We start from the raw sequence: 27,689 nt of genomic DNA, 5'->3' as shown, positions 1-27,689 counted from the left end.
TCTCTGGCTTTGTTAATATTTATTATTTCTTTTGATGAGCTTTCTCTCTGCGTATCAGAGTTTGCATTTCTCCATGCAGCGGCGGAGTGCGTTAAGTGACAATGGGTTTTGCGAAGCCGCCCTTCCAGACACAAGGGTTCACTGATGTGTCGATTTGCCATCACATAACACAACACACCTTTAGGAAGGCAGGCGCAGCTCCACCATGAGGCCAAACAAGGTCACTGCATTAAAGCTACAGTACTATTATTATTATTATTATTACAGGTGTGCCTTACCTGGGTTCTGTAAGAGTGACAACTCTTCGCTCAAAGCATCATAGCTGTCCTCCAGCTGCCTCTTCTTCTGCTCCACGTTCTGCATGTACTCCGTAAGAGACCTGATCTTCGCCTCATGCTAAACACACAGAGACGCTCGTCATTCGACTTCATCCTCCTCCTCTTATTACACGACAGGGAACACACCGTGGGTCTGTGTGAAAACCTGGTGACCCTAGAGATCAGTGGGGTTTTCAGACGGACCCTTGATGTCTTTACCTCTTATACGTACCTGCGAGATGAGGAGGTGGCAGGAGGAGAGTTCGCGGCCCGTCTCCTCCATCTTGCGGTGACACTCCAGCTGCATGATCTCCAGCTGCCGGCAGCGCTTCACCATGGACTTCACCTCCGACTTTATTTTGCTGATGTAGAGCCGGGCCACCGTGAACTCCTCCTCTATCGCCCCGCTGATCTCCACCGGCTAAAACGGACGAACGGGCGGAGTCAGTTAACCCAAAGCTTAAACTCAAAACATTTAACCCTGTAAAGCTCGAATCACCAAATAATTGAATAAGACTTTGTATATATGTGCTTTGTTTTGTATCATATTTGATACATCAGGTTTTTTTATTTATTCTTCGCAGCATTTTTTTTTCATACAAAAATGTACAGAACATAATTTTAAACATTTAACAACCCTTAAACACTGAATTTCCTTTAGTTTTTTTATTTAGGTAACTTAAAACTTATAAAACAAGAACTCAATTATTACCTCTCAATTAAATAAAAGGTCTCTGGTACATGCAGTACATGAATAACCAGCCAGGGGGCAGAAGACACGTATCTAATTGTACACCAGGTTTTCCAGGAAAACAATATACACACAGACGATGTACAGGTCTCTAAAACTCATGTATCAAATATGATACGCTTGGCATTATAGAGTTAAAATACACTTTTTTTTTTACCAGTTTGAGTTCTCCGTTGCCGACGATGGAGCTGAACTCGCTCAGGTCCCTCATGAGCCCGTTCAGCACCTCCGCGATGCGCTTCCTCTGCTGTGAGCTCACTTCCTGCATCTGAGCCAGCTCCGCCTCCAGTTCAATCAGACTCGCCTGTGAGTGGTCCCGAAGAAAACGTACAATCACTGACTGACCGAGGTTCACCGTTAATGCTGTTCGGATGTGCCAGTGTGTGCCGACTTACCATCTTCTGGCCGAGCTGCTCTGCCAGCTGCTTGTTGTGGAGGCTCTTCTCCTCCACCTCCTGGCTCTTCTGGTCGTAGTTGACGGCGAGCTCCTCCAGCGCCTGCAGCACCTCCCTTACCTCCGCCTTGGCGCTGTCGCTCTCCATCTGCAGGCGACCCAGCTCGCACTGCACCTTGTCGCTGTCGCCGCGGGTCGACGCCAGCAGCTACGACACAAGACACAAGGGTGTTAGCGTGCACGCTACGTGGGCCGGCCTCTAATGGGACCCACCGAAACCCTGACCAGGATAAAATGACGATAAAACAGACAGTGAATGGACGCGTGCAGGATTTATTCATTTATTCATTCATGGTCTGTTTTACTACCATACTAAGTTTAGCAGCTCTTTAATTAATTTAATCTGACTGCACGTCTTAAGACACGGGGAGAACATGCAAACTACACAAAAAGGACCCAGGGATTCGAACCCAAGTCCTTCTTACTACCCCCTGCACCAGCTGTAAGAATTACATGACTGAAGAAGAGCCAAGTATTTTAATTTTACTCTTCATTTCAGGTTCTTTCCCCCAATTTTCCTCCCAATTTAGTCATATCCAGTTCCCCCTCTACTGCTGCAGACCTCCACTCTTGATCCGACCGCTTCTTTTCACCTGCACCGGACAGGTTCATATAATACGGAGATCCGTATCGTGCACGGAGAGTCACGCACTGATCTCCGTTATCCCCCGTCTCACTGTGCAGTGCAGCACCATCGATCAGCCAGCAGAGGGCGTAAGTGCAGCAGTTATCCAACTGAGTAATTCAACTGTCTGTGAGGATTCGAACCCGCAGCGCCACCTACGGTTTAAATGAAAGCTACAGAAGTGTAATAACGATGAGATTGAAGCGCAGTACCTCATCCTGCGACAGCATTTGCTGCTTCAGCTTCTCAACCAGCTGACACTGCAGATTAATCTCGTCGTCCTAACACACACACACACACACACACACACACACACGGAGACGATAAGTAAAGCTAAACAGACCAGCACGAAGCTAAACGTTCATTATTTAGCGTTTATTAGACACGGATGACGAGTGAACCTTGTCGTCCAGCTGACGGTACAGCTTCCTGATCTCCTCCTCGTACTTCTGCCGCTCCTCCTCGGAGATGCGCACCACGATGGAGGACGACTCCAGGTTCTTCTCCTTCTCCTTCTCCTTCTCGGCCTGTTTCTCCGTCTCCCTCTCGTTGTCCAGAGTCTCGTCGTGGGTCTCCAGCTTGGTCACGTCGGTGGAGGTCTGTTCCATCTCGGGCACTTCCTCTCCTGAGGGTGGCACATCAGAGAGTAAACAAATGAGCCCGTGCGAGCCTCGCGCCAGGGTGCTGAGAGGACATGAAGGCGAGAAGGGTCTGTGTTCGACTCCCCAGGGTCCTTTCTGCGTGGAGATCAGCGTGGGTTTCCTCCGGATGCTCCGGTTTCCTCCCACAGTCCTAAACATTCAGTCAGGCTAAGTGTGTGTGTGTCCTGTGATGAACTGGCGACCTGTCCGGGGTGTTTCCCACCTTCCTCCCAGAACCTGACCCACTGCAACCCTGACCAGAATAAAGCGGCAGTAAAACAATGAATGAAACATCACTGAAGTGCCTCTAATGTGTGTGTTTTTGGCGTCGCCACGGCGTATCTGTTCCTCGTACCAGACAGTTTTTTTGCCGGACGCCCTTCCTGACACCACCGTCCTATTTCTATCCCTGCTTGACAAGTCAGAGATGTTCACAAGTCACAAAATACAAGTCACGAGTCTTTATGCTAGAGTCGGAGTCAAGTCACGAGTCTTTATGCTAGAGTCGGAGTCAAGTCACAAGTCTTTAGGCTAAAGTCAGAATCAAGTCAGGAGTCTTTAGGCTAGAGTCCGAGTCGAGTCATGAGTCTTTAGGCTAGAGTCGGAGTCAAGTCACGAGTCAATATAATAAACACAAAACATATATTGTAAATGTAACGTAGAAATAAATAAATAATCTTTAAATTCAGATAAAAACAACAACAGATTAGCGAGTGTATTTAGCCGTTTTACTTCGTGCCTTTACTTTCCTCCTCATTGTGTAAATGAATGTAATTTCTGTAACAAGAAGGGTCCAGTTAAAAGCTTCAACTGATACGTTTTGTTTTCATTACAGAACAAAAGCGCTCGATAAATCACGGCACAGCGGCCAAAATCCCAAACACAGCAAAAACAATCATAACCGCTGCTTACCTGAGCTTCTGTTCTTCCAGATGCTATTACATTTATAAGCGTGCGTCCCATTAGGAACAGAATCCGTTATTTTGTAAATGTGCTTATAATTAAAAACCTCCAAACTTTTCCCGGTCGTGAAGTTAAACAGGAAGTCGTTAGAAAGCCGATCGAGCGTTTCATTACCACGTCATCTGTGTGACGCAAACTGAATAAATGCAAATAACAGCATTTCTTACTAACAATTACAATCAGAAGCTCTGAATGGTTCAGAAAGCGTCTTTCAATCATTAGCACCGATTCTGTAGGAGCGTTCCATTCACCCCGGCTGTTCCTGTGAAGTGCACTACGTAGGGTATTCCACCATTTTAAGTAGGGAGCGACGCTTCATCACTACGCCGGAAGCTGGCTGGAACATTTAGCCATTGTGTGTGTTGCGGGTTAAGACGGCCGGAGCGTTATTATTATTATTATTATTATTATTATTATTAGAGAGCAGAAAATTACACGATCAGAATGATGTCGGATCATATATATATATACTGTATATATATAATTATCACAGGTAACTAATGTTAACACATGCTGACGCTAGAGACTCTTGTTGTTCACGAGTCCCCATCTCTGTGACAGGTGCACCTCCTAACGGCTGGGCTGTTTCAGCCACCTCCTCCAGAAATCATCCAATCATGTCCATGCGGACACCAGTCCGGCTGATAGCACCGCTGAGATTCGTATTCGTGCACTAATGTATTGGTAGTAAAATAAAGAAACCGTAACGTCGGTCCTCACCGTTGCGCCAGCGCTTCAGCTCGGCCTCCAGTCTCTGGACGGTGTCCTTCAGGGTCTTGTTCTTCTCCTTCTCCTTCTCGTACTTCCTCTTCCACTGCTCGGCCGTCAGCTCCAGGTTGATGGACGCCGTGTTCTTGATCGTCTTGGCGCTGAACGACGGACAGACAGCGAGAATTTCATTTAATCAAATATACAAAGCTCATTTCCAGGAAAAATTGGGACAATCTGAATTATTGTCAGCGTTTACACTGGCGAACTTAATTCTATTTGTTTAATAGAAACAATATTAGAAATCGATGCCTGCACAGCACTAAAAAAGTTGGGACGGGGGCGTGTTTACCCCATGTTAATGGTTTAAATGTGTGGGGAACTGAGGACACTAATCGTTGCAGGTTTGCGAGTGGACGGAGCTGCTCGACAGTCCGTGCTCGCCGTCGTCTGATTCTCCTCTTCATGATGCGCCGTACGTTTTTAATAGCAGACAGATCTGGACTGCAGGCAGGCCGGTCAAGCACTCGCACTCTATCATGCAGAGTTTCAGGGACGAGTCTCTCCAAAATCCCAAAATATGCCTCGATGTCAACGGTACCTCGACATATATGTAGATCACCCATGCCCAGAGTCTGGATGGTCTTTATCGTCTTTTTGCTGTCCTTCGGTCCATCTCGGACGACTTCAGGCCCAGAGAACTCGCCGCTCTTTCTGTGCAAAACGAATATACGACTTTTTCTTTGAATAACACAGTTTAGGTTGCATTACTTGATGCAGTGGCTCACTGGGTTCAGTGATAAGGATTTTCCGAAATCCTCCAAAGCTCAAGGTAGCAGGACGGTTTCTCAAACAATACCTCCTGAGGGCTCGATGATCACGCACATTCAGCAGCATTTTCCAACCGAGACCTCCCCGACTCCCTGAATCTGTTGATAATATTATGCACTGTAGACCGCAACCAAACCCCGCTGAGCCTTTAATGGACGCCTCTTCTATACCCACCTGTTCACCTGTGGAACGTTTTAACATTCCCAAAAGGTTTTAACATTGTATCGTTACCGTTGTCCAAACATGAGCGTGGACTTGGTCTCGGCCTCGTTGTAACTGGACGGAGAGCAGCAGATGAACATGGTGGTCCTGCAGTTACCCCCCAGAGAGTCCTGCAGGATTCGGGTCATCTTGCTGTCCCGGTACGGCACGTGGGTCTTCTGCTCGTACACACCAACATACACAGAAGAGCATTTAATAACAAACACACACACACACACACACACAATATTAAAACCACCTCCTTGTTTCTACACTCGCTGTCCATTTTATCAGCTCCACTTACCATATAGAAGCACTTTGTAGTTCTACAATTACTGCCTGTAGTCCATCTGATTCTCTACATGCTTTGTTACCCCCTTTTATGCTGTTCTTCAATGGTCAGGACCCCCACAGGACCCCCACAGAGCAGGTATTATTTAGGTGGTGGATCATTCTCAGCACTGTAGTGACACTGACATGGTGGTGGTGTGTTAGTGTGTGTTGTGCTGGTATGAGTGGATTTTAAATACCGTGTCCACTCTATTAGACACTCCTACCTAGTCGGTCCACCTTGTAGATGTAAAGTCAGAGACGATCGCTCATCTATTGCTGCTGTTTGAGTCGGTCATCTTCTAGACCTTCATCAGTGGTCACAGGACGCTGCCCACGGGGCGCTGTTGGCTGGATATTTTTGGTTGGTGGACGATTCTCAGTCCAGCAGTGACAGTGAGGTGTTTAAAAACTCCAGCAGCACTGCTGTGTCTGATCCACTCATACCAGCACAACACACACTAACACACCAGCACCATGTCAGTGTCACTGCAGTGCTGAGAATCATCCACCACCCAAATAATACCTGCTCTGTGGTGGTCCTGTGGGGGTCCTGGCCATTGAAGAACAGGGTGAAAGGAGCTAACAAAGCATGTAGAGAAACAGATGGACTACAGTCAGTAATTGTAGAACTACAAAGTGCTTCTATATGGTAAGTGGAGCTCATGAGTGTAGAAACAAGGAGGTGGTTTTAATGTTATGGCTGATTGGTGTATGTATATATATATATATTTATGTTTAGGTTATTATCAGATGTGGCCCCTCACCGTCCCCTCAGCAAGAGCGGATATGACGTTGCCAAGGGAGGACAAGGACTTGTTGATGTTTTTAGCCTCGTCCAGGACGGCTCCAGCCGCGCCCGTCTTGCTGACCTAACACAGAGAAATCAAAGACTTCAGTCCTTATACTAACGGCACTATACTGTATTTATTTTATTATTTATTTAATATACTTTCAGTTCCATTCATTACTGGACAGATAGTAAAACTTCAGTTTAAACACCGACACGGTGGGCATGGGTTCGATTCCCCAGGGTCTTTTACATATACATTTACATTTTCAGCATTTAGCAGACGCTTTTATCCAAAGTGACTTACAGTGGTGTGACAGTTACGGTCTGAGCAACTGAGGGTTAAGGGCCTTGCTCAAGGGCCCAACAGTAGCAACCTGGCAGTGGTGGGGCTTGAACTAGTGACCTTCTGATTACTAGTACCTTATCTGTCTAGAGTTTGCATGTTCTCCCTGTGTCCATGTGGGTTTCCTCCGGGTGCTCCGGTTTCCTCCAACAGTCCAAAGACGTACGTGTGTGTGTGTGTGTGTGTGTGTGTGAGACGACCTGAGAATCAGACCCACCGCGACCCTGACCAGGATGAAGCGGTGCAAAAACAGACACCCGAACAACTTGGAATAAATCGGAAAGTCAACCGTGAGCCAGGCATCCTCGTGCCTGATCTGAAGCTCTTTGGATCGATTCCCACAGACACACTCCATCAGAGTGGAATGGAACGCCTTCCCGGAGGAGTGGAGGTTGTTAGAGCTGCAAAGAGTATAAAACATGGACCCACCTTCTCACTGCCGGCCAGATCCACCAGGTAGAGCTTTCCACACAGTTTCTGCTCCGTCTCCACGTGCTCCTGTTTGATGTTGATCAGGAAGATGCTGTGACTGCGAGAGCTGTGCTCATTCATGTCTGGATAAAAGAGGACGGAGAAGGACTGAATGATAGACCTTTTTTTTACAATTTTATTTCTGCATTTTCTCCCTTTTTCTCCCAATTTAGTCATAGCCAGTTAGTCTTTCTCTGCTGGAGACCCTCATGGCGTACGAGGAGGGTATTTTCTCCTGTCCGTGCGCTGATCTCTACGTTCCTCCACTTCAGTACAGGGTCCTTACACGGCCTCAAAGACCCCGCCTACTTTTTAGTCCCGTCTTTTCCCACCCAGCAGACTAGTGGCCGATTTAGCCTGCTGCAGACAATAGGGGGCGCCCAGTCGACCGGCAACAGAGCTGAGATCCCAGTGCTGGTGTAACCTGTTCTTCCACCTATTGGGGACCCTTAAGAATGAAGTGTATCGTAATAGCGGCGCTTCGGAAAACAGTTGAAACGGCTCGCCAGCAATTCCACTGGACCTTCAACCAACGTTACTCAAGAAGTGTCTGACTTATATTCACCCCTTGATGTCTGTATACATTTAGTATCACATTTAGTGTGTCTACATGTTTTTGTCGTCTTTAGAACTCTTAAACTCTTTAAAAAGCAGCGAGGTGACGATTGGACTCACTGGTGACGGCGACGTGACGGTTGGACTTTCCCTCATCGATCACGTCCATCCATTCCTCCGGACTGGACACGAAACGCTCAGTGCAGCCCTGAAAGAGACGAGAGGTCAGAAACGCTCAGATCCAAACGTTCAGATACGATACAGACGTGATGAGGGACACGACGTACCTTCACGTAGGGAACGCGGTTCTTATCCTCATGTACGGATAAATTAGTCTTGGTGACTAAACACAAGAGAGAAGCAAAGATGTAAATATGTAACATTTATTTATATAAATACATTCTGTTTGTACAACGGCGTTTAAAAGCCACTGTTAAAAAAACTGGTGTTGATTTTAATAATAAAGTCAAAATATTATGGACGAGCTTTATCCTCAACGTCCCTCATTTTAACATCAGGCTGGAAGTTTTTATAGCCAGAATATTTCCACTTTATTCTTAAATTATTTCCACTTCATTCTCAAAATTATTTTTATTTTATTCTTTAAATCATTTACACTTTATTCTCTAAATTATTTCCACTTTATTCTTAAATTATTTCCACTTTATTCTCTAAATTATTTCCATTTTATTCTTTAAATTATTTCCACTTCATTCTCTAAATTATTTTCATTTTATTTTTTAAATTATTTCCAATTTTTCCTCTAAATTATTTCCACTTCATTCCTGAAATTATTTCCACTTCATTCCTGAAATTATTTCCACTTTATTCTTGAATTATTTCCACTTTATTCTCTAAATTATTTTCACTTTATTCTCTAAATTATTTTCACTTTATTCTCTAAATTATTTTCACTTCATTTCTAATACACAGTTGTATTTCTGTTCTAGAATTTATCGTGAGAAACATCAGAAAGGAAACGAACCATCCAGTAGATCCCTGATTTTCTCCATGTAGATCTCGAAGTAGGAGACCTGAAACATACAGTGGGGTGTCGGGGGAGATTACTGGGGCTCACAGGGACGACAAAGCAAAGTGTTTAATACACTGAAGATCTGATATATAGGATATTTATTACTGGGTGCTGTTGGTCGGCAAATGTTTACCATCGTATGTCATTACGTATATCAACATGTGATATAAAATATTGGCACACTTAATAAAAATGAGTAGAAGAGAAAACGGGAAAATTAACGCACCTCAAAATAAACTAAAATGATTTGATGGGTACAGAATACAGAAAACATGTGGGGTAAAACCGAGAGTCCTCAAGAGACATTATACAGCCAAAATACAGACATTATATAGCCAAAAGTAAAACCATGTAATGTGCAGGAGTAAGGGGGGTAAGCCGAGCCGGAGGGTTCTGATAGTTCCTGATCTGTGAATGGCTGGAGTTGCCGGTCGTAACGTGACATAGGAACAGAAAAGAGGAACCAGTAATAGGACCAGAGAACACAAAACACCAGCCAAGAGCATAAACCATGAACCCTAATCAGGAACGCTTTGTAAGAGTAGAGCATGACGACACTCAGCCAGGAACTCCTGGAATCCAAGGAGTTGGTGAGGAACAGGTGAATACAGCAAACAGGTAACAAATCAGAACCAAGAGGTGGAGACAGAGCCGTGAGAGCTAATTCTAACTAGCTTTGTAAGCCGTCTTTACCAAGAGTGCCAGTAACTGTTGACCTGCCTGCGTTCGTGTTCGTGTTTACCTTGATGTGGAACTCCAGGTTTTCATCCATGGAGAAAATGTGGTTGAAAATGTCCTCTGCGATGCGGGGGATGATTCCCATCTGCTGACGGTCGTGCAGGTTACCCTGTTACACCAAACCGGGGCAATATTTTAGTGTTCAACTAAGTAGTAGTAGTAGTATTTTAAAGGTAGTAGTATTCCTACGTTAACCAAATACATACTTGCATACACACAATCACCTATCTGAGCTAAAGTATTCACACCCCACCAAATACACACCTGCATACACTCAATCACCTATTTTAAGCGTTTAGTGTTTAAACACCCACCAAATACACTCTTGCATACACATAATCACCTATCTGAGCTAAAGTATACTCATAATCACTTATCTGAGTAGTATTCCCACCATAACCAAATACACACTTGCATACTCATAATCACCTATTTAATAGTATTCCCACCCTAACCAAATACATACTTACATACACATAATCACCTATTTATTTGTACTGTTAAGAGATTCAGATGGACTCTTACCTCCATGGTGTGGGTCTTTCCGGAGGACGTCTGCCCATAAGCAAAGATGGTGCCATTGTACCCACCCAACACATCTGCTCGAGCACACACACACACACACACACACACACAGATCAGCATGAACAATAACAAAAGATCTGTACCAACAATACGAGTTTATAAAATTGAATTTGCCACATAATACAGTGACTTCAACATAATGTCATCAACAGTAAGGTCATGATTAAACCAAACTCCGTCATGATGAAGTCACGGTTATCCGAGAGAAAAATCCATCTCACTGATTATTGAGTCAGAGCTTGTTTGTGTTCATGCAATATGAGTGTAGATGAAAAATGCCAGCTTCCCACTGACCCTTGACGATCTGCTTGGCACAGGTGTTGTACACTTGCTCCTGAGTGGTGTTGGTGGGGAAAACCCGATCGAATGCAAAGGACCTCCCCTGAAAACACAAGAAAACAGGCTGATTACAAACGTGACCCTCAAACGGAGGACGAAATGCTAAACAGAACTACATTACAGACCCTCCACCCTACCTAACAGTGGACCTGAGGTTATTTTTTAGTGTAATTATCCTTCTTTTTACACCAAACCACCCTTGATTGTTCATTTGTTTTTGTATCTGACCCTAGAACAAGGTTCCAAAGTCCTGGTAGTGTTTAAAAAATTATAAAGTAAGTATGTTTGTGGTTAATGCTTTTGGCTTCTAGTTTTGGAAACTTGGTTACCAACAGTGATCCTTGGGGATTTTTTGCCACTCAACCATCCTCCACACTGTAAAAGATACATGAATCAGCTTAGCCACTGGGGGGCGCACTTGTCAGGTCCGCTGTGGTGACTCCTTATATGTACTAAAGCAGCCAAATAAAGAAATTAATACTAAATAAAATAAGCCTCAGTAGCTTAAAAAGCCCAGTTGTTTTTGCTGAATGCAGGTCAAGGCTCCACCACTAGAGGGCGTTTCATGGCCCAGATGTGGTCCGTGATCCAGTGGTTAAGCAGCCCTTGTGTAATTTAAGAGAATGATGCATGCTGGGGTGGTTTTGTGTCATGCTTAAGTCCAATACTGCAAATCAATGCAGAGCTTTAGTGTCTGATTAACTGATCAATCAATATGATGGAACATTTGTGTCCTGTGGCTAAATCCCAGTAGCAAACACACCAAATACATACTTGCATACACACAATCACCTATCTGAGCAAAAGTGTTCAAACACACACCCTGTGCCTGCTTGCATACACACAATCACCTATCTAAGCAGATGTCTTCACACCCCACCAAATACATACTTGCATACACACAATCACCTAAGCAAAATGATTCACTGGATGTTTTCATGAGTTTTAAAATAATATAAAAGTCTTGTTTGTGAGCCGCACAGAAAAATCTCCGTACATCCAGGAACTCACCAGATCTGGGCTACGTCTCATTCCTGCTTCTACAAATCAATACAGGAACAAAGACCTCATCTCATTTCACAGAAACGCCAAACGTTCAGGACAGTGCTTTTTAATTCTGCTTTTAAACATGCTTAGGTAACTTTAATGAACAGTATTATTGTTCTTTTTACTTTATTACCTATAAAAACAACAACAACAATTATAGCAATTATATATTTTTAGTATAATCTTCATTATTTTGATTAATATGCCAAGGACACGGAACGTTCTCCATTTTAAACCATGTTTACCTTTAAGGTTATACTGTAACCCTAAAGGATTATCATATTTACCTTCATCATCATTATTAATATTCATACTACACCCAGAACAATGAATCTGCACTTCAGAATTTAACATGTTTTGATAGATTTGACTTATTTACCATGTTTTAACTATTATAATTCTTAGCAGTAGTATTATTAGTAGAAGTAGTAGTGTTAATAGTAGTAATATTGAGATTAGGGATATTAGAATAGGTAATAATAGCAATATTAGTAGTAAAATTAACACTAGTAACAGCAGTAGTAGTATTAGTAGAAATAGTAGTGTTAATAGTAGTAATATCAAGGTCCAGGCTAGTAGTAATATTGAAATTAGGGATATTAGAATAGATAATAATGGCAATATTAGTAGTAGAATTAATACTAGTAATAGCAGTCGTAATATTAGTAGAAGTAGTAGTGTTAATAGTACTATTAATGGTAGTAGTATTGAGATTAGGAATATTAGAATTGGTAATAATAGCAATATTAGTAGTACAATTAATACTAGTACTAGCAGTAGAAATAATGTAAGTAGTAGTAATAGTATTAAAATTAGTATTAACAATATTAGTAGAAAGAGTACTATTAACAGTAGTAGGAATAGCAGTAGAAGCATTAAGACTAGTAGTATTAGTAATCAGTTGCATTAGTATTCGTTGTAGTAGTAATAATAGTAATATTATATAGACTAGGAATATCAGTATTGGTAATAATAGCAATATAATAGTAGTATTAATATTGTTAGTCGTAGTGGTATTGATAGTAGTAGTAGTATTAAGATTAGTGGTAGTAGTACCAGTAAGAATGGTAGTATTAGTAGTAAACAGTGAATTGCGGTTCTAACCTATAAGCAATGACCAGGCCCACCACCGCATAATGAGCTTTTAAACCCACCTACTGCAGAAGGATTCAAATATTGTTATAATGTTGTTCCACACATTAAACACAGTTCAGTTTGGTGATAAACAGATTAATTCTAGCAGCAGAGGAAATAAAAACTGGATTCATGTTCACTGCGTCATCTGGTCCATCAGATGATAAACAGCAGCATCAAGCATCCCAATACACATCATCATTATAAAAGCATTAAATATACAATAATAACAACTTTTAAGAGCTAAATCAGGTATTAAACTTATAGATCTAAACATAATAAAGAAATAAAAGCATCAATACCCCGACAGTGACGGTATCGTCCCCTTGGAACACTGGGAGAAATTTGTCTCCCCGCAGAATCTCGGCCTGGTTGAGAGGACGGAATCGACACAGGACCTTGATGTTACACTCAGCGACAGCGTCGGTCATCCTGGAAAAAACTGCACCGGACAATAAAGCCGAAACAAAGAAGGATTAAATTGAACTAAACCGAGAGTTAAACCGGCGTCCTTCCCTTCAATCCCCGAGGCTTTAAAAATCCGGAACGTCGCAGGAACCTCCGGGCCAGTGATGAGAGAAACACGGGCTGATTTAGGGACAGAATTTCCTCTCTGAACTAAAATCTCGTCTCTTTATGTTTGTATTTCTGCTGCTGATGTTGCTGATGTTGTTGCTGTTGTTGTTTTAGGCCGGGGGCCTGTGTGAGATGGCGGCCGGAGGATGCTGTGAAGGATGCTGAGCTGTGGTGATGCGGAGGCCAGGGTGCGGTCTGCAGCGCTTATAGCACAACCCAGGGTTGCCAGGTTGGGAAGAAATAACCACATCAGCACCAATCCTTCTGTGAAAGATCTCTTAATGAGATTAAACCAATAAAACACATGTTAGGACCTTCTCTACTAATCCTAATTCCAAATATTAAATATCAGAATATATGTAGAGGGGCATGTTGGCGTAGTGGCCAATGCTGTTGCCTCAAAGCAAAAGAGCCTGGGTTCCATTCGCCAGCCAGGTAGCCTAGTCCTTTCTTCCTGTGTCCATGTGGGTTTCCTCTGGGCACTCCAGTCTCCTCCAACAAGTCCAAAGATATGCAGTAAGACCAATTGGAGCTATTGTCCTTAGTTTGTGTGTGTGTGTTTGCCCTGTGGTGGACTGCCAACCTGTCCGGGGTGTTTCCTGCCCTTTGGTGTTCAAATCTCAGTGGTGCTATCAGCCGGGCGAACGTCTACTCAGACATCTTATCAGCTATTTATTTATCTAGCAAAACACCTTTATTCATTTATCTTTCATCTTACCACCGCGTTATCCTCCGATTCATCGCCAATCCTTAATAGGGCACACACTGCCACGTTTGAGTAGCTCCATCTAGCCTGTCTGCATGACAGACACAGATACACAGACACTGGGAGAACATGCCAACTCTACATAGAAAGGACCCTGGGAAATCAGGCACCCTTCAGCCCCTTTTGTGCATACATGTTTATGTTTTTTACATGTTTAATAAGCTAGTAAAATGATTTAACAGCTACATCTGATGCATTGGGAAATGTTTGTATTTATTTATTTATTTATTTAATTAATTAATTAATATAAGAACCCTGGTCAGAATTACACAGTAGAGCTTAACTGGTGTGGTGGTAAAAAATACCAATTTGGCAACCTCGTTACACAGGCACGGCCACGCAGCTCCACGACAATGACAAAGCAAACATCTCCTTCCTCAGCACAACCCCGGTTCCCTAAATCCACCCCCTACCCCCTACGACCTACCCCACCACACACACACACACACTCATCCTTGCTGAATGAATACATACCGTGTTACAGTGTTTATGCGCAGGGAACATGGCGATGTTGGAGCTAAAAATTCAGCATGAAGCGTTCTGTGAAAAACTCAGGCCAAAAGTATTTGGACACCTGACCATGAGCTTGCCAAACATTCCATTAAAAAACAAACTGTATTAAAACAGAGCGACCCAAGTGTGATCTTTTCAGCTAGAACAACAGACGCCCTTCTGAGATGCTTCTCACAAGACTTCTCACAAGTGTGTCTGTGGGAATTTGTGCCCATAACATCAAAAGATAACAGTGTTCATATGGCTGGGCACTGATGCTCAGTTGGTGTTCCGGTTCTTCATGTCTTTATAGAGCTCACTCATGCTGGAACAGGGAAGGACCTTCCCTGAACTGTTGCTGCGAAGCTGGAAACATTTCCCTGATATCACTGATTTATTACACCTGTCAGTGATTGTTGTGACTGAAACACATGAATTCAGAAAACCTTTCTTTTTTTCCGGAATGCAGACAGACTCACTGGAGCAGGAGCTGACCTTTAACATGGCAACATGACAAGATCGTGCCGGTTCCTCCTGTACAACATCAGGAAGATTCGGCCATTTCTCTCCAGAGAAGCTACTCAGATTCTGGTCCAATCACTTGTAATCTCACGGTTGGACGACTGCAACTCCCTCCTGGCAGGAGCTCCCATGTCCACTATTAAACCCTTGCAGCTCATTCAAAATGCAGCTGCCTGTCTAGTTTTTAACCAACCTAAACACTGCCACATCACCACCCCACTGCTGCCACATAATCACCCCACTGCTGCCACATCATCACCCCACTGCTGCGTTCTCTTCACTGGCTTTCTGTAGCTGCACGTATTCAGTTTAAAACACTGATGCTCGCCTACAAAGCCAAAAATGGAGCAGCCCCAAGCTACCCTCGCGGTCTAATCAAACCCCGCTCTGTACCACGCAACCTCCGAGCCACTAGTCTCGCTCGACTTGATCCTCCACCCAGGACTAAAGGAAGACAAGCATCAAGGCTCTTGTGGAAGTGGTGGAATGAACTTCCTCTGTCTGTCCGAACATCTGAGTCTCTTACTGTCTTTAAAAAACGATTAAAAACCTTCATCACCTTTTTACTAAGCACTTAAGCTGACTTGTATTTATTTACTAAAAATTTTTCCATTTCCTTAAAAAAAAAAAAACACAAAACACTGCTTCTAACAGGTTTCAGCAGATTTGTGTTCTTCGACTGTTGTTTACTAAAACTTGAGAAATGAAATGTTTACTATGGAAGCTCTGGATAAGAGCGTCTGCTAAATGCAGAAAATGTAAATGTAAATGTAAACATGGCAATGACCCCAAGCATACAGTCAAAACAACACCGAAGTGGATTTACGGCAAGTCTCTGAATGATGACTGGCTCGGACAAAGCACAGACTCCATCATCACCATCGAACCTGTCAGAACTTGAGAGGATCTGGCAAAAACAATGGGATAAACCGCCCAAATCTGGGCGTGTGAAGCTTGCCAAAGGGTCTGAATACTTTTGTAAATATATCATTTCATTACTACGGGTGATTAGGAGTAGATTGATAAGTAAACATGACAGTTACATCCATTCAGAATCAGGTCAGACTCGAGTCCCATTGCTGGCTTGGTGTGTGTGTGTGTGTGTGTGTGTGTGTGTGTGTGTTTGAAATGTTATATCATATGACCCGAGTTCATTTGAAGCATCCACCTGTCTCAACTCCTCAAAATGACACACACACACACACACACACTATATATATATATATATGTACACGCCAATTATAGCATTCAGGAGAATGACGGCGGTATTTAGTTCACATGTACAGTATCAGTCCAGTCAAACACGCACCGCAGAACCTACCTGGACCTAAAAATATTGGCACTATCATTTTATACTGGTGTTTTGGGCCCACGTGTATAACTTTTCCGATCTGCCGGGTGGCTTTTAGATCCAAAACGATCAGCAGGTGAGTATGTGTGTGTGTGTGTCTTATGTGTGTATTAAATAATACTGACAAATAATAAATGACAGGTTTATTTGTTAAATATTGTAAACATGTTTTAAAATGTACTACGTCTGCTGCTACTGGGCAAAATAATCCAGGAATAGCAGCTGTGTGTGTGTGTGTGTGTGTGTGTGTCCATGTGTAAAGATTAAACGCTATAACAGTTTTTTTTAAATGCTCCTCTCTGGTACCCTATAGAGTACCCCATTTTGGGCTCCTCTGACTGCTGTTTAAAAAGCCAGGAAGGACCAAAAACTTTTACCTCCTACGATACATAAGGACCAGTCTTGAAACATGTGATAGACTACGTGGCCAAAAGTATGTGGACACCCATTCTAAATAAATCATTATGCCACTTTACCCAGATCCACTGCTTATGTACGACAGTACAGGTTTGGACGCCTGGCCGTGAGCCTGTCGGACGTCCCATTTTAAAAACAAATGCTATTAATACAGAGTTGGCCTCTGAGAAGCTTCACACAAGACTTTGACACATGTCTGTGTATGGGAATTTGTGCCCATTCAGTTTGCAATTTGCAATTTGTGCCCGTGTTTGTATGACGTTGATGTTCTGGTTCATTCCAGAATGGTTGGTTGAGTGGTGCTGAGGTCAGGTCTCTGTGCAGGACGCTGGAGATCCTTTAAACCGAGCTCCTGTTTGTCCAAAACTGAGTGTCCCTCTGCAGAAGAGAGATAATAAGAACGCTGATCTCCACTAATACAGTATAGACAACAGCAGATCTAATGAACCAACCACTGGTCTGAAATGGGCCGCATGTTAAGATGTTAGGGTTATTGGTCTGCTGTTGATTCCTTTGCTCCAAATAATGAAAGAGTCCAAGAGTTTTACGCCACTTTAGCCACTTTTGTGCACTAGAATTTGGTGTGGAGAAACCAAACACCAGGATGAATTGGTACACTGACTGAGCCACGTCTTGTTGCCCAAAACTATTGGTTTATTAAATTATGTTTATATTTCCCCAGGGCGTGATCACTACGAAGCAAAGGCAGACCGGTACACCGCACAATGGCGCAGTATGACCAGTGAGTATTTATTCTTGCTCGCCATCTTGTAGCCAGTGTTTCCAGCTGGGCACAGGAAGGACTGCAACCCTGATCACTGTAAAGAACACTGTAGCAGATCACCTGAGTACAGTGAACATTATAAAACACAGAACCACAGCTGATGTCCTCGTTTTTGGGGTCTGATGTTCCTCCTTTTTGGGGTCTGATGTCCTTCTTTTGTGGGGTCTGATGTTCTCCTTTTTGGGGTCTGATGTCCTACTTTTGGGGGGTCTGATGTTCCTCCTTTTTGGGGTCTGATGTTCTCCTTTTTGGGGTCTGATGTTCTCCTATTCGGGGTCTGATGTCCTTCTTTTTGGGGTCTGATGTTCTCCTTTTCAGGGTCTGATGTCTTTCTTTTTGGGGTCTGATGTTCTCCTTTTTTGAGATCTGATGTTCTCCTTTTGGGGTCTGATGTTCTCCTTTTTGGGGTCTGATGTTCCTCCTTTTTGGGGTCTGATGTTCTACTTTTTCGGGGTCTGATGTTCTCCTTTTTTGAGGTCTGATGTTCTTTTTTGGGGTCTGATGTTCTCCTTTTCGGGGTCTGATGTTCTCCTTTTTTGGGGTCTGATGTTCTACTTTTTTGGGGTCTGATGTTCTTTTTTGGGGTCTGATGTTCTCCTTTTCGGGGTCTGATGTTCTCCTTTTCGGGGTCAGATGTTCTCCTTATTAGGGTCTGATGTTCTTCCTTTTGGGGTCTAATGTTCTCCTTTTTGGGGTCTGATGTTCTCCTTTTCGGGGTCAAATGTTCTCCTTATTAGGGTCTGATGTTCTTCTTTTTGGGGTCTGATGTTCTCCTTTTTGGGATCTGATGTTCTTCTTTTTGGTCTCTGAAGGCCTTCTTTTGTGGTCTGATGTTCTTCTTTTTGGGGGTTATGGAAATGGTCACCTTAGCCCTGAATGACCTTTACAGAGACAGTGTTCACTTGTTATGCACTGTTTTCTGCCTTTTAATCATTACACCTGTATTCTATTCTCTTATATTTTAGTTAAAATATTTGATTATATTATTTAAATGCGTCGCAATAATGTAAACATACCGGTCATGCTAATATGCTAACGGTGTTTGAATTAAAACGGAATGAACGTGTTACTGCGACTTTAACGCCCTCTAGCGAGCGCTGTGAGTATAACGTGAAAACAGTGAAATAGGAAGAGAGGCAGCAGCAACTTCTCTTCAGGGTTCCAGGACGAACAAACACGAGGAAACTTCTGCCACTGTGTAGCTGAGAGACTTTAATAACAGTTTATTACCGTCTACACTCACATTACTGACCAAATTACTGACCCCGGAGCTTAAATCAAGCTACAGACGCTGTTGTAAAACTAAACTGGGAGCTAACAACACGTGCGCATGCTCATTAGTGACTGCTACATGAGCCGAAGAAACATGACTGTGTGTGTGTGTGTGTGTGTGTGGAGGAGTAATCAAAGCAAATGCTGCTTTAATGCTATGAAATTTCCATAAATAAATGTATATTAAGACATCAGTAATACACAAGTCAGTGAAAGTGCTTTACAGAGCGTGTGTGTGTAACATTCTAGACTTGAGGACAAGGATTCTCTGGACATCCATGATAATCCACCGGTTCCAGAAAATGTGGTCAGAGAGGACGATCACACGGTACGTCTCACAAAAATATCACATTCAGTAACACACACTATATGGACAAAAGTATTGGGACGCCCCTTCACGTGTGCCAGCCACATAAATGAAATTATATGCTTACAACTTTGCATTAACAGTTAAGGGAAGGCTCTATCCTGTTCCAGCGTGACTTCCAGCATGACAGCATATCCAGGGTCCTGCATAGAGCCCTGACCTCAGCCCCACTCAACAGCTCTGGAATGAACTGGAACACCGACTGATCAGTCAGCGCCCAGCCATACAAATATTGTCATTTTTTGGACTGAATGGGCACAAATTCCCACACACAAACACACTCCAAGCTGTAGTCTTGTGAGAAGCCTTTGCAGAAGGCTAAATAAAATAAAGATAAATAAAAAGATCACTCAGAGGGTCGCTCTATTTTAACAGCGTTTGTTTTTGAAATGCCAGCGAAGCACAAGCTGCCCGTTTAAGGTCCCGTCGCGGCATCTCGATGGGATTCGAGTCAGGATTTTGACTCGGACGCTCCAGAACTTCCGTTTTGTTTCCTTGAGCCGTTCAGAGGCGGATCGTCGTCTTGTCGCTTGAGCTTTAGGTCACGAACTGACGTGTGGACAGTCTCCTTCGGGTTCATGCTTAAAAACTCTCCAACTGTGTGTTTCATTGCCGTCATTACTGTCACGGGTGGCACAACCAGCTACCAGGTTTGAAGAGGGGCGATTATTCTTTCACACTGTAGTTTGAGGATCTGAAAGGTTTAAATGTACTTTTTTCCACGTTTATCAGTCGTGTTTATTTCCTCCGTGTTTGTGGGTCTCTGTGTTTCAGGTATATTTCGTGTACGATGAAGAAGTGGAGGAAGAGGAGGCTCCACCTCCACCCACTCCTGAGACCGTGGTCATGGTGAACGACAGGCCGCATAAATTCAAGGACCACTACTGCAAAACGCCCAAGTTCTGCGACGTCTGCGCTCGGATGATTGTCCGTGAGTTCTTATATGGTTTAATTTGCCAGGACAGAAGGATAAATGCAGATATTTAGTATTAAAATGATGTGTGTAGATAAAGGAGGAATAAGGAACTAGACCATGATCTTGGTTATAAACCTTATATACCCGTGTAGTTCTATTGTCAACCTGCTTTTCCAGTCTAGGTCGTTAGCACTGCTAAAATTTGGCATAGACACTAAAACAGAGTTAGACTTCAGGGGAAAGACAGGAGCTGGTTTGCCACTTAGCGCCAGCCACTCAATCCACCAGTGAGTAACAACCTAACCTCTCGAAAAATAAACAGAGACATAAAAAATACAATAATACTGTTAGTAACAGCCACTACTGGACAGCAGTTTAAAGGTTAATCCGCGCCTGCGCGCCCCCTGCTGGCCGACATGAACCTAAACGCAACATGAAGAGAAATAAAATCACTTTAACTTGTTTTATCTTGTTTCTCAGTCAATAACAAATTCGCCCTGCGCTGCAAGAACTGCAAGACCAACATCCATCATGCGTGCCAGTCCTACGTGGAGTTCCAGAGATGCTTCGGCAAAATAGTGAGATTATAAATCTGTAAACATGTACAGTACCGCGTTTTACACCTGAACCTGTTCACTGTGTTTATTTACACTCTCGATTCTTCCTCAGCCTCCAGGTTTCAGACGAGCGTACAGCTCCCCGCTGTACGATCAGGAAATAAACAACCCCGGTGAGTGTCCTAAAGTTAAAGGAGTCTGTACTGTAAGTATTGGGACAGGGCTGTAATCAGAGGCGCCGATTTTATTTAAAAAGTCGTCAAAGGATACAAGAAGCAGAGATGTTCACAAGTCACAAAATACGAATCCGAGTCAAGTTACGAGTCAATATAATAAACACAAAACATATATTGTAAATGTAGCGTAGAAATAAAGAAATAATCTGTAAGTTCAGATAAAAAACAATAACAGATTAGCGAGTGTATTTAGCCGTTTTACTTCGTGCCTTTACTTTCCTCCTCATTGTGTAAATGAATGTAATTTCTGTAACAAGAAGGTTCCAGTTAAAAGCTTCAAGTGAGATTCGAGTCCAAAGGAGGGAGTAGGGAGCGACGCTTCATCACTACGCCGGAAGCTGGCTGGAACATTTACACATTGTGTGTGTTGTGGGTTAAGATGGCCGGAGCGTTATTATTATTATTATTATTATTATTATTATTATTATTATTATTATTAGAGAACAGAAAATGACACGATCAGAGTGATGTCGGATCATATATATATATATAATATAACACGTAACTAATGTTGCTGTCACGAGTCGGCTCCTGATCACCCTGCAGTAATACCGTGTTTGGGTGTTGGTGTGTTGGTGTGTAGGGCAGCAGAATCGTTCTGACCCGGTGTTTGAAACTCTGCGGAGTGGTGTGATCATGGCTAATAAAGAGAGGAAGAAAAGATCCGAAGATAAAAAGAACGTGAGTTTTATTTTATAAACATATAACAGTGGGTCACATGTTCTAAAGGAGGTGGAGATACGGTAGAATTATTTATAAATACTCAGTTTTAATGCGTTTTCCCCCTTTCATCCCAATCTAGTCGTATCCAGTTCCCTCGGTCATATCTTTTTAGTCCACCAGTCCTGACCGAAAAGGGCCGTACCTAACACACACCCCCTCTGATACGTGTGCAGGTGCCAACCGCTTCTTTTCACCTGCAAGAGGTGGGTTCACACAGGGATCAGTATCGTGTACATAGAGTCACGCACTGATCTCCGTTATCCCCCGTCTCTGTGGGCCAGACATTAGCCAATCATGTCTGTGTGGAGGCGCCCGGGCGGCCGGTAGCAGAGCTAAGAATTGAACTGCCCAGTGGCATGGCTTATGGACATTATTCTGTAAATCATCCCCCCCCCCACCACACACACACATGCCAATCTCCATCAATTTATACATAATTAATACATTTCGTTTATTTATTAGATGCATTTCCTTGCAGATTCCTTAATGAAATATATATAAACACAATAACATTGAACATTTTTTCTCAAGATGGTGATGATGATGATGGAAGAGGAAGAAGCTCAGCAGCCCAAAGAGGGTGAAGAAGGAGGAGAAGGTAAAAAAATAACTGGATTTTTGGGTATCAAGCAATGCAATTATGCTCTTCTTATGACCAGTAACAGTCCATTGTTGCAGTATTCTTGGGATATTGGAATATAACTACTGGGACTCATGCCCTAAATATATCTACACATTCTAAATAGTAACTGATGATGTTTTAATACTTTAAGTGTAAATTAATATTTTTCTCTGAGTGATTGGAGCTTATTACTGAGTCGTGTTGCTCGTGTTGATGCAGGAAAGCAGGACGCAGATAAGAAGGATACAGACGACAAAGTAAGACGTGAGATCTCGATTTCAGTTCTTTTCAATAATATTGTGGTCACAGTAGCATTAAACATTGTGGTTATATGTCGTTAATAAAGTCGTATTACTGACCGGGTGTTTGTTTCCTTGAAGAATAAAAAGCAGCAGCAGACGTTTAGTCAGACTCACTACTACCTGGCTCTGTACCGCTTCAAAGCCATCGAAAAGGACGACCTGGACTTCCAGTATGAGCTTTTAGTTTTATTATATTATAAATAACATTAAAACCACCTCCTTGTTTCTGCACTCACTGTCAATTACTGACTGTAGTCCATATGTTTCTCTGCATGCTTTGTTAGCTCCTTTCATGCTGTTCTTCAATGGTCAGCAGGTATTATTTAGGTGGTGGATGATTCTCAGCACTGCAGTGACACTGACATGGTGCTGGTGTGTTAGTGTGTGTTGTGCTGGTGCTGATGGAGGTTTTAAACACCTCGCTGTCACTGCTGGACTGAGAATAGTCCACCAACCAAAAATATCCAGCCAACAGCGCAACTGTGACCACTGATGAAGATCTAGAAGATGACCGACTCAAACAGCAGCAATAGATGAGCGATCGTCTCTGACTTTACATCTACAAGGTGGACCGACTAGGTAGGAGAGTCTAATAGAGTGGACAGTGAGTGGACACGGCTGTATCTGATCCACTCATACCAGCACAACACACACTAACACACCACCACCATGTCAGTGTCACTGCAGTGCTGAGAATCATCCACCACCTAAATAATACCTGCTCTGTGGTGGTCCTGTGGGGGGTCCTGACCATTGAAGAACAGCTTAAAAGCGGGTAACAAAGCATGTAGAGAAACAGATGGACTACAGTCAGTAATTGTAGAACTACAAAGTGCTTTTATATGGTAAGTGGAGCTGATAAAATGGACAGTGAGTGTAGAAACAAGGAGGGCTGTAATAAAGATTTTATTCTCTAATTCCTGGAAGGATCAGCTTTTCCTCTCTGTGTGTTTCAGTCCCGGCGATCGTATCACAGTCATCGACGACTCTAATGAAGAATGGTGGCGGGTGAGTGTTTTTAGCAACGTCACGACTCCCAGGTAACGTTCTGCATCTGGACGTTCACACACACGTGTGTGTTGCAGGGTAAGATCGGGGAGAAAACCGGTTACCTGCCCATGACGTACATCATCCGAGTGCGAGCGGGGGAGAGAGTGTACAAGGTGATGCGCTCCTTCGTGGGGAACCGAGAGATGGGCCAGATCACGCTGAAGAAAGACCAGGTGTGTGTGTGTGTGTGTGTGTGTGGCATTAACAAAAATATACCTGGAACCTCGATTTAACGGACTACAAGGGGGGTCTGTAAAATGAAGAGTAGGCGAGAACAGAGCGAGCCTCCCGACAAAATAAACCTATCACTCATGTAAACAGAGAGACGTGCGCCGCCTAGCGGACAATTACTGAACTACTGGTCTCGGACCGGATGTTTGGTTTTCCAGATTTTGTCCGTTAAATCGAGGTTCCTCTGTATAATATTATAATCATGAATTCTGAACAGTCCTGTGTTTGTATTATACACTGTTTGGTCACCAGTATGGCGAACTGGTTCTCGGTGACAAATCTAATTGTCCGGTTCCATGTGCTTTACGCTGTGCCACCCCGCGCCAACCCCATGCCCAAAAATTCTGTATATGTGTAATAAACATACGCCGCTTATTCCTGATTGAATTGAATGATATATACTTTGATAAGATGCACTAATTAGGTGATTGATGAGCTCTTGACCTTAGATCTTAAATGTTCTCCATTCAGCGACCTTAACCATAACATTACACAGACCTCCCAATCTGTTGTATTAATTAGTAGGGTCAGACCCCCTAACCCCGACTCTACCCATAATTCGAACCCTGGTCCAGCATGATATCCAGAGCCTTCAGGTCTTGTATGAACGTTCTTCTCAAGGTGAGCCCGTGGCGTCCTCTTGAACAGAAAGCGCCAGAAGCCGGTTCCTGGCCACCTTCGATAATCGAAAATCGGGCGTGGCCGGCGAATGGAAGAATAATCGCAGGCTGAGGATGTGTAGTTTTTTTGGAAGGACCTTCAAGTTGGTAGTTCAGTCGTGGTGACCTGATGATTATCTTCAGTAATCGCTTAATCCTGATCAGGGTGATGAAGTGTGAGTCTGTGTACACACACACTAACACACACGTTCTCAGGGCTTTTCCTGTGTGTGTGTGTGTGTGTGTGTGTGTTTGTGTGTTATCTAGATCGTGGTGAAGAAAGGAGAAGAAGTGAACGGTTATCTGAAGGTCAGTACAGGCCGTAAACTGGGATTCTTCCCTGCTGACCTGCTGCAGGAGATCTGAACCTCACCGCTGCACCTTCTGTACTGAACTGTAAACGAAGCAGGTCTGGTTACCTGAGATAGAATCATTAATAAAACTGAGAGATGATAAAGTGCCTACATGCTTATTACTGGAGAAACACTCAACACACAGCATCTATCACACACACACACACACACACACACACGTTCATTCTGACTTCTTTCATTCATTCATTGTCTGTTTTACCATTAATTTATCCTGGTCAGGGTTGCGGTGTTATATTGGGTGGAAAGATAGGAAACACTTCAGACAGGTCACCACACACACACACACACACACACACACACAAACAGTACAGAACAAAACCAAAAAGGTGGAAATCAGATGGAGCTAAATCCGGACTATAAGCGTCTCTCAGACACGAGTGATTACTACAGAACAGAACCAAATAGAACAGAACCAAATAGAACAGAACAGAACCAAAAAGGTAGAAATCAGATGGAGCTAAATCAGGACTACAAGCGTCTCTTAGACATGAGCGATTACTACAGAACAGAACAGAACCAAACAGAGCAGAACCAAAAATATGGAAATCAGATGGACCTAAATCCAGACTATAAGCGTCTCTCAGACACAAGCGATTACTCCTCCACCCTTATAACCACAATATACAAGTGAGGAAACTTACATTAAAAGAAGTGTGATTGCTGACTAAGACTCAGGTTTTATTTATTATTATTATTATTATTATTATTATTATTATATGTAAACCAGCTGATCCTGTAGTGTCTGCTTGTTTTGTTCACATCTGATTATTCTTACAGATCCTGTGGGGCTGGGAATGACAGTGTAAACAGTGTGTGCAGTTTGCACGTTTCCTGTGAGACTTTGGGGCTGTTTAGAGGCAGAAAAACAGTCCGGAGCTCCTGCAGGGAAAGTAAATAAATATAAAAGATTGAAGAGAAATAAATGATAGATGTTTTAAACTTCGTGTGAAATGAACGTGTGTGAGACAGTAAAAGCTCATTGTGCAGGATCTTCACACTGCTGACGGAAAATAAACAGTCGTCCCCGTCTCCACTCCACCCGTATTACTTTCTCATGACCCCATGAGCGTCCGGTGGAAATCCAGGGGGGCCGAGGAACGCCTTCAGCAGGACTTTCATCTCTGAACTGGGTTTACTTTGATTTCTCTAGATAAACACGATGGACGGGACGTTTTCTTCCCTTCTTTCTGTATTTTTCTCTCTCTGGCTGTGCAGTTTGAAACAAGACTGCAAAGATTTATCATAAAAACAATAATAATAACGATATATATTTATTTCTGAGCTCTTTATACAGCAGTAGTTCTAAGCGTTTGATTAAAGAATGAATGAATAAATGAACACACTGGATCAGCATGGTGCTGCCGCCTGTTTTTGAAGCTTGTCGTGCTGTTTTGGGAAGCCTGTGTTTGTTACCATGGAGGATTTAACCACATCCACAAAAACACCATCAGTTGTGAAGTCAAACAGGAAGTCGTTAGAAAGCCGATCGAGCGTTTCATTACCACGTCATCTGTGTGACGCAAACTGAATAAATGCAAATAACAGCATTTCTTACTAACAATTACAATCAGAAGCTCTGATTGGTTCAGAAAGCGGCTCTTACAATCAAGTCGAGTCTCAGCCATTTGAAACGAGTCCGAGTCGAGTCTGAAGTCGCTGTGTGTGCTCGAGTCCCCGTCTCTGTTCTGTAGCGGTGTTACTGTGAGGACCGGTCTCATGTTGTCTAAAAGCTACTTAACTTTAAAAGCGCATAAAAGCACTAAACCGTCCTCACTGTGTTTAATTAAAGTCTTTATTTACTCATTTTCTCTGGATGAAGTTACAGCTACGAGCGATTACTCCTGTCTGGTGTGTGGACGGTGACGACTTTCCATTGTGGCACGAATACAGCACTGCTTGGGACTGAAATACGACCAATGTACTGTACTGCGGTTTGGCGCAATCAAATCCACTAGAGCTTCGAGGCGACGCATTTCTGCCTGAATCTTAATCCATTCTGACACAAATTCAGCATTTCTATGTTTTAAATGCAAAGCTACAGGGATTGTTTGTCTGGTAAGAGGTCGAGCAGCATTAAATCAGTGCAACTGATGTTTTGCTTTTTATTTTGACACGTTTACCGCATGTTACTGTGAAAAAGCATTGATGTGTGTGTTTCATTTCAATTCCTCTCCATATTATCCTGCTGAAATATCAAAGATCCAGCATTTTAACGTCCCGACAATAAAGCTTCCATTCACCCGAACACCGGAACAGCCTGAAATTACCACTTCACCCCTGTGCCAGTTTTACACAAAGCTGCTCTACATAAAAGAATAATGAAGCCTTATGAAGCCGCAGCCTGAGTGTCGCTCTGTGCCCACGATCACGTACCTCCCGTGTCTGGCACCGCCGCCCCTTTGTCCTGTTCTTCATCTCATCAGCACTAATAAGGGAGAAAATTCCACCTGCCCGTCATCACACGGCTGCTCAGAGATCTTATCTGGGTACCAGGTCTGTCCTCTGAGGGGGTAAACAAGATGTAATTCATTTACGCCGTGTGCTGTTTTAAGTCTGTTTCCAAAAAAGTTGGGACACTTTCACTAAAAACGCAATAAAAACTGAAATCTGTGA

General features: G+C 43.1%; 2 protein-coding genes across 3 annotated transcripts in view; one reads left to right on the top strand and one right to left on the bottom strand.

The window, feature by feature from the left end:
- kif5aa (kinesin family member 5A, a) overlaps positions 1-13,607 on the bottom strand; it is a 29,003-nt gene extending 15,396 nt beyond the window's left edge. Inside the window, exons 1-17 of the mRNA XM_062999455.1 lie at positions 13,162-13,607; positions 10,634-10,721; positions 10,280-10,353; positions 9,759-9,863; positions 8,969-9,017; positions 8,271-8,326; positions 8,104-8,191; positions 7,387-7,511; positions 6,589-6,693; positions 5,522-5,670; positions 4,472-4,620; positions 2,549-2,772; positions 2,360-2,428; positions 1,464-1,670; positions 1,226-1,372; positions 550-738; positions 279-396 (exon numbers count right to left, since the gene is read on the bottom strand). Coding sequence (XP_062855525.1) covers positions 279-396; positions 550-738; positions 1,226-1,372; positions 1,464-1,670; positions 2,360-2,428; positions 2,549-2,772; positions 4,472-4,620; positions 5,522-5,670; positions 6,589-6,693; positions 7,387-7,511; positions 8,104-8,191; positions 8,271-8,326; positions 8,969-9,017; positions 9,759-9,863; positions 10,280-10,353; positions 10,634-10,721; positions 13,162-13,290 — 2,071 coding nt within the window. The 5' untranslated portion in view covers positions 13,291-13,607. The remainder of the gene's footprint in view (positions 1-278; positions 397-549; positions 739-1,225; positions 1,373-1,463; positions 1,671-2,359; positions 2,429-2,548; positions 2,773-4,471; positions 4,621-5,521; positions 5,671-6,588; positions 6,694-7,386; positions 7,512-8,103; positions 8,192-8,270; positions 8,327-8,968; positions 9,018-9,758; positions 9,864-10,279; positions 10,354-10,633; positions 10,722-13,161) is intronic.
- A 2,892-nt stretch (positions 13,608-16,499) lies between these two features.
- Positions 16,500-25,159, top strand: stac3 (SH3 and cysteine rich domain 3). Of its 2 annotated transcripts, XM_062999562.1 has the most exons (13): positions 16,500-16,642; positions 17,666-17,725; positions 19,289-19,367; positions 20,181-20,337; positions 20,803-20,900; positions 20,992-21,052; positions 21,699-21,796; positions 22,370-22,436; positions 22,680-22,717; positions 22,841-22,932; positions 23,719-23,770; positions 23,848-23,985; positions 24,970-25,159. In XM_062999562.1, exons 2-13 carry the CDS (start codon positions 17,709-17,711, stop codon positions 25,066-25,068), a joined length of 996 nt encoding a protein of 331 aa, XP_062855632.1. In that variant the 5' UTR covers positions 16,500-16,642; positions 17,666-17,708; the 3' UTR covers positions 25,069-25,159. The 2 variants fall into 2 exon arrangements, with proteins under 2 accessions (XP_062855632.1, XP_062855633.1); XM_062999563.1 differs by lacking the exons at positions 16,500-16,642; positions 17,666-17,725; positions 19,289-19,367; ... (1 more) ...; positions 20,803-20,900; positions 20,992-21,052 and adding an exon at positions 21,436-21,475.
- The last annotated feature ends 2,530 nt before the right edge of the window (positions 25,160-27,689 follow it).

The sequence above is a fragment of the Trichomycterus rosablanca genome, chromosome 7, assembly GCF_030014385.1.
Source record: "Trichomycterus rosablanca isolate fTriRos1 chromosome 7, fTriRos1.hap1, whole genome shotgun sequence".
NCBI classification, from domain to species: Eukaryota; Metazoa; Chordata; class Actinopteri; order Siluriformes; family Trichomycteridae; genus Trichomycterus; species Trichomycterus rosablanca.
Note: the sequence above shows the minus strand (reverse complement) of the source record. Positions and strands in the feature narration are given on the sequence as shown.